Source organism: Plasmodium fragile (genome assembly GCF_000956335.1).
Source record: "Plasmodium fragile strain nilgiri unplaced genomic scaffold supercont1.25, whole genome shotgun sequence".
Taxonomy (NCBI): Eukaryota; Apicomplexa; class Aconoidasida; order Haemosporida; family Plasmodiidae; genus Plasmodium; species Plasmodium fragile.
The window spans coordinates 1-6,996 of NW_012192605.1; the positions used below are offsets into that span (position 1 = coordinate 1).

Genomic DNA, 6,996 nt, shown 5'->3' on the forward strand with positions numbered 1-6,996 from the left:
TGTTTATTGATATTATGGGCGAGAAACCCATTTTAAGAAGAAAAAAGGGGAAAAGTCTGCCCACATTGCACACATATAAGAAACAATTATTTCATATCCTACATATAAAAAACACTGCATTATGATTACCATGCATACAACATGTGGCAAAGATTTTTATAAAATGTAACAGTGCTGTTGTTTTTTTTTCCTAACACTCCCACAATTCTGGCCCTGCATTAATATCCACCCCTTCTGCACACCCGGGTAAAAATGTTGCACCCCGGGGGGAAATATTCCCCCGTCAGTTCCGCTACTGCTAAAGCTGCCGCTGCCGTCGTGGCCGCTCCACTCGGCAATTGTACATTCGCCGCTCAACCCAAGTGGGTCAGCGAATAGGGCCGCGCCGCTCATCGCTCAACCGATGTGGGGCAGCGAAGAGGTTGTGCCTCGTGCGTGTGTTGTTGTTGGCGGTGGCATCCATATGCGTATCGGTACGTAGCAGGCGTTCCATCCGTATTTGGCCGTATCGGGTCGCGTATTCGTGCTTTGTCCCATCGGTCTTACCTGACGGTCCATGTGGTGATGGTGTTGCCGGTTTGGTCGCGGCCTGACCTCTTTTGTCATCCTTCGCTGCAATAAAGGGAGAAATAGGAATTACAAGGGTTAGTATGTACTTTTTGTGTTCTTGCAAGGACACAGCAATGAACGTTGTTCACATATCACCATCTTGTTCCCTTGTGCACTTTCCTTTTTACTTCGAAACTGTCTGTAGTTGTCGTCTGGGTGCTTATCCTGCCTGTTGCGTTCTAAGCTGTCTCAGTGTACCCGAACCTGGCATACCTTACCTAAGTTGTCCTTCTTCGCCTGTGCCCTTTTTTCTATGCCATGCTCTACATCTTGCTTAATTCCTTTAAATACTTCCGCCATTCCTGCTTTCAGTCCGTGCATTATCTGAGCAATCTCCGGTCGTGGCGAATCATCTATATTCCCATGCCCCAGGATTTCGTCTATGCTCCATTCTTCCTGCCACGGTGTCGTGCACAATGCCTTTCCTTGTATTTTCTGTATTGCCTCTTTTAGTTTGCTATTTTGCCCTAACCATTGTTTGACTTGTGCATTTAGCTCAAGTTCTCTTATTTTCAAATGTGCAGATATGTTTCTACCACATTTCCCCCTCTGTATTAAACCTTGCGAAAAACCTCCAACCTTCCCTAATTGTTCCATTATGTGCCATGCATAAAATGTGGCCCATTTACTTCTACACACGGATTCGTTTAATACTTGACTGAACATATGTACTATTATACATCGTAAGTGCTCTCGTATGCTTGCGTTGGTTGCATCCTCCTGTTGTCTAATGTGTTGTGCAGTATGCCACCCATTCATGTAATATAGTGCCCCTACCATAAGAACGCATATAATTTTATCGCCGACCTTGTGTCCTACTCTCTGCAGACCGTCTTGGTAGTCGGGGTGCTCCCATCCTGCGTGACCACAATTCGATGCATACAATAGTATGTGCTCATTCTGCATGTATTCCACAAATTCCTCCATTACGTCCTTGGTCTTCTCCCACACCATTGCCTACAATGTAAGAAACACAAGAAATATGCAAGCGCATGTGTGCTTTAATGCTATGTGCCCTGCTACGCTTCATTCCTTCTTGTACCAATAAAACCCAAGCACTGTACTCCCCCGTGCTGCAAATCTGTTCCTGTATGTTCGTACCTCATACTCGTCCTGAACGGGAAACCCCGCGCGGATTAACCAATCCGCCAATGCATTCACTAAATCTACCGTTCCCATACTGCTACCATGAACTGAAATATACTGTACCCGTAGAAATAACTATACATTACTATTATTCGTATTCTTCTTATATTGCATTAATTCCCTGTTACTTCCAATTTGAGTCCCTAATACTGCCTATGTCTGTCTTTACTGCTCCGCGCTTAAGAATCAAATTTTCCATAAAAAGAGAAAAAATTAAGCACATAAAAATAGAAGGAAGAATTTACAAAAACAGAAAGTGTCCATAGCATTGGCAAATACAGAATACAGGGAAGAAAAGGCAAAGAAAAAGAAAGAAAAAGAAAGAAAAAAAAAAAAAAAGGAAGAAAAGGAAGGAAAAAATAGGAAAGGTACAACACCGTCATGAATATACACCCCCCACCCCGTTCTCCACTAAACGCCTTCACACACTGTCTCTGTGCGTACACCTAAAACCGGAGTAAAAGCGACAATTCGTCAATTCTTCTTCGGTCGTTGCCGCGTCCCCGTAAACGGGATTGTCTCCGAGTGTAAGAAAGGAGGGAGAGATTGTCTCTCCGAGCAAACGCGGCCGGGTAAAGGAGATTGTTCGAGTACGGCATTGTCCGTGTGCCGTGATTTGATGGAAGGATCCAGAGAGAGGGGGATCACAGAGAGAGCGGGAGAGCTGACGGAACACACATATTTTGTGGGAGGCAAGCACGAGGCAAGGACGGCGGACGGCAGCAACGACGGCAGAAGAATTTGATTTTGTTGTTATACTGCGGTTTTTAGGTGTACGCACACAGAGCCAGTGTGTGTGACGGCGTTTAGTGGAGAAGGCGCTGGGGGGATGTTATTCATGTCGCGTTGTGTAGTACTGTTTCTATTTTTTTTTTTCTGGCTATATTTTGTTTTCTTCGAAGGAAGTATTAAAGAATTCGGAAGCAGCAGACGCGTGGGATAATACAATGATTAAGTAACAGGGACAATACGGAGAGCACATATGTATATATATGAGCGTATCAAGGTGCATACTAAAAGTTGGATCGCTTGTTCCTATTTGCCAAATCTGGGTAATATCCATGGCGCAAATGGTAATAGTGTATTAGTGCATAAGTAATTTTTGTAGGAATAGGGTTGAATACTTTCTTCCTAGTTTTTTGTTAGAATTTTTCTATAAAAAGTACATGTGTATATTATAAAATTCACACATAGGAGAAAAATGGATGTTTAGTGAGATCTATACAGTTTGAACTTATTATTCATAGGGAAATGAAGGAATTTGCTGCAAAGTATAACTTCTGGCAGCAGACGTGCTCATCTAGGAACATTATAATACACTAGTATAAATTAGATGCTCGAAGTATAAGGACACCATGGCAGCACAGTTTGTGGATATACTAGCAAAATGGGTAATAGACAGGCAAATGTGGGATGACAAGGATTATTGGGTAAGGGCTTTCATGCAATGCCGGCGCAGCATAAGGGGATGTGCATATATTTGAATAACGCACACGGGGACATTGTGCGATGCGGACACCTTGTGTGTATGTTCAGTAATTAGTGTTGCGCCGTAGCAATAGTGGCATGATATATGCACTATACATAATGGCACAGGAAATGTGGACATAATGGAAGAGTCAAGAATACATGTGTGTACGTGTATGTATTATTCTAAACGCAGAGACTAGTGTGGTACGATATGGAACAGATTTTCCACAAGCTGCAGGTGAACTTAAACAAGGTTAACGCGCACAACACCGCAGTGTGTACCATGCTTTTTCCGCAGGATCAGAACTATAATACGGCGCATACACTTATATGCAGGCAGATGGTAAATATTTATATGTTTATGAATGGGTTGCAGCAACTACATGGAGTATGGACAACGGATGTGACACCAGGAAACACTGGGGAATTTGAGAAGTGGGTAAGATGTATAATGGGGAATGTGGCTATGGTGGAACTGTACGGAGGGAACTGTCAACACGTAGAAATGGCAAAGACAGTTTCGACATACATGAAAACGGAACTGAACTTATTTAATTTTAAGGACAATACTGCAACATGCGGGGCACTCGACTATAATAAGTTAATAGTAGGAACGAAGTACGTGGGTTTGACCATGGCAGAATGGATACGGGGCTGGAGGAGGACAAATCGGCGAGGGCAGATAAAGACGGGGAAAGAGAAAGATACATGTACAGCAGTAAGTGGTCCAGGCTGGAAGGATGTCTCGGTGGGTGCAGCGGACGCGGGACCAATTGTAAGAATATTCGAAGGAGACGAGGCTAAGACAATACATAAAATAGTAGAATACGGGCAAAATGTAGGGCAGGATAAATTGAATGAATTGGCAGGACGCATAAAGGAGAACAGCGATATTAGGGAAGGCTTAAAGGAAGTAATGCAGGAAGTAGAACAGGAGGCTCTCAAACCACAAACCGATCTCAAACCGGCAACCACAGGACAGCCAGGTAAGACCGATGGCAGAAAGCACGAATACACCCAGCACACAAACACGGCTCGATACGGCCGAATATGGATGCCGCCACACAACAACACGCACACGCGGAGGAACGGCCAAACGCACGCGGGCGAGTAACAGCACAGCGCTACCGCTTCGCTGCCCCACTTCGGTTGAGCGATGAGCGATAGCGGGCACGACGGAAGTGGTAATGGCATGAGGATGAGTGTAGAATGTACCGAATTTATGATATCAGGGGATTATATGTCGATAGTTTGTTAGAAAACTTTAGAGAAGCTCTAGGCAAGAAGGCTGGGGTATATAGCAATGGAGATAGTGGCACACATGATAAGAACAGCTTATTCTTATCTATTCAGTGCTATGCATAATGCGTTACTATCCTTATATCTGTGTTTCCTATTCATTTCTCTTTTTGTCAAAGGGTTCATGAACCTATACATCCTTATGTAACGCTACTTCCCCCTTTTTCTTTTCTTTCCCTTGCTCTCCTTTAGGGGAAGTAAGTGCTTTGCGAAAACTGCATCACCCTACAACTTCCTTATTATTAAGGACGTGTAGAATACTCCATAAGAAACTTCATACGTTAGATTTAAACTTTATGCTTCGCCATACAGTATATGCAACGAGAAACATCTTTCTACCTATTTGTGTAATATAATGATTGCGCAGACTATCATTTAGGATAATTTAGTCATCTAATATTAAAATATTAATCACCTGTACACAAGGAGTTGTATGCATGTAATATTAGCTTAATGTATATGTACCCATATATTTATAATGGTTTTCATTATAACGACAAAAAGCCCTAAATTCTAAAGCGCATTGAAACAATCGCGAAACCAAGAAAAAGTACAAACATGGTGTACAATTAATATTTATAAATGGCTTAAAATAACTCTTTTCCTGTAAAGGATAAATACATTTATTAGATATTTTTCATTTTCAATACAAAAGAAAAAATTTATAGTGTGTAAATTCTGCTGTTTTTACTAATACACTAGGGTGCATCTATTTTTTTTTTTCTTTTAAATAACACACCGCATATATAAACTTCTTCACTGTTATATTATTGCGGCTGCCATAATAAAAAATGCAACTATTTCTTTTGTTTAGTCAATTTTTTTAGGTAACTTCTTTTTTTATTCTATTTAGTTCTTCTTATTGCCTCTCTAAATTATTCAATAATTAGGGAGTAAAAGTGCTAATTTCCTTTTTTTTCTATAATAAAAATTTTAATGTAAAGTACAATAACCAAAAAAAAAAACAAAAAAAAAGAGGTGGCAGTTCATATATATTACATTTTCAATCGTTTGCTTATGCAAATGTTAGTGCCTGTTTATTTTAATTTTTTGGTAATGTTTTTAAAGAGTAAGTTTTTAAGAAATTTGTTATAAGTTATACATTTATATTTTATAAAAAAAAAAAGGAATCTTCTTTGTTTTTATGTTTTAAAAGTAAGCAACTTCCTTCCTGAGAACTCTACTATTTTGAAACACCGCAAAATAAATAGTACTGCCTGAAAAGGAATGGTTGCATAAACATTTATATATGTATATTGTTGCATCATCATATGTAATGCCTTTTGCCCTTGTACAAAATGTAATTTTTATATAAGAAGAACATATATATATATATATTTTTTTACACATCACAAAGAGTATTATATGTAAAACAGCTGGAAAACCATGCTATGTCTGGTGCATTTTTCTTAAATATAACGATACATAGCAACATGGCACATGCGAACAGAAAAACAACATCCACCAGTTGTTCTTTAAAAGGAACCTTGCAAGCCAAAACGGATAATGCCAGCCGCCCCATCAAAGCATGTTCAGGAGCTAATGAAGAAGGCGAAACGCATGGAAAAAAAACACACAGAAACTTCTTGTCCAAAACAGCGGCTATCCTGTTTGTTGGTTCTGCGTATATCTTTTTAAAAGTAAATCTATCAAAAAAAGGGGGAAAGTGTATGATCGTACAGATGTGCGTAGATACTGTAAAGTTGTAGATTTGGCTATATATGACACATGTATCGTATATATTACTGTGTGTATATTTATTGCTTCCCCCCCTCTATCCCTCGTTCCCTGGTACTTCTTACATTGCCATTGTTTTATTAACTCATGCATACACGCGCACACCCTTTATCTCGTGCTTTCGTTCGCAGCACCAGGATGACCTCAAGACACAGAATATTATTGCTTCTACATTACGACGAAATAGAAATGTTGCTAGAAATTTAGCTATGACAATTGAAGAAGCAACTCCATCAAAAGATAAGTTTCAACTAGAAGATATCGATTGTGTAGAAAGTGAAGATACCGGGGAAGACGTTCCTGCAGCACAAACACGAGGAGAAGCTTATTTAGATGGGGAGGACGAGATACAAGAAGAAGAAGATTCTGATGAAGACTGGGAAGAAGAACCTTCAAAGGACAACACATCATTTCTTAGGGGAGAAGCAAAAGTTCCCGGACCAGAAACAACGCAGGGTTCAGATGAAAAGGTCGGGGTCAAAACACATGACGTGCTAGCTGATGCCATATATGATGATGTCTCCACAGTCCCCAAATCACATGATGCGCTAGATAATGATAACACAAAAAGGCAAGGGAGGAAGCAACAAAGGATGGGAAAAGGACATACAATTGAGAAATATGACGGAAAAGTAGCAGAAGATAGGGAAAAATATGGAATCCATAGGTCGATTGAATTGCACTACGAAATGTCCTGTTTTGATGAAAGATTGACAGATTCTGAAATAAATACAA

At 40.2% G+C, this 6,996-nt stretch overlaps 3 protein-coding genes across 3 annotated transcripts in view; 2 read left to right on the top strand and 1 right to left on the bottom strand.

Moving 5' to 3' along the window:
- Positions 1–190: 190 nt before the first annotated feature.
- On the bottom strand, positions 191–1,563 carry AK88_02515 (uncharacterized protein; the record flags this gene model as incomplete). The annotated part of the gene is made up of 3 exons (XM_012480140.1): positions 191–234; positions 547–612; positions 828–1,563. 3 exons carry the CDS (start codon positions 1,561–1,563, stop codon positions 191–193), a joined length of 846 nt encoding a protein of 281 aa, XP_012335563.1.
- Positions 1,564–3,110: 1,547 nt separating this feature from the next.
- AK88_02516 (uncharacterized protein) lies at positions 3,111–4,725 on the top strand (the record flags this gene model as incomplete). Its single annotated transcript, XM_012480141.1, has 4 exons — positions 3,111–3,185; positions 3,419–4,211; positions 4,380–4,474; positions 4,717–4,725. The coding sequence occupies 4 exons, from the start codon at positions 3,111–3,113 to the stop codon at positions 4,723–4,725; spliced, it is 972 nt and encodes a 323-aa protein (XP_012335564.1).
- Positions 4,726–5,957: 1,232 nt separating this feature from the next.
- The window catches only part of AK88_02517 (uncharacterized protein), a gene marked incomplete at both ends in the record, with an annotated part of 7,706 nt that continues 6,667 nt past the window's right edge, over positions 5,958–6,996 (top strand). The window contains 2 exons of the mRNA XM_012480142.1: positions 5,958–6,164; positions 6,393–6,952. Of these exons, the coding sequence (XP_012335565.1) occupies positions 5,958–6,164; positions 6,393–6,952 (767 nt within the window). The remainder of the gene's footprint in view (positions 6,165–6,392; positions 6,953–6,996) is intronic.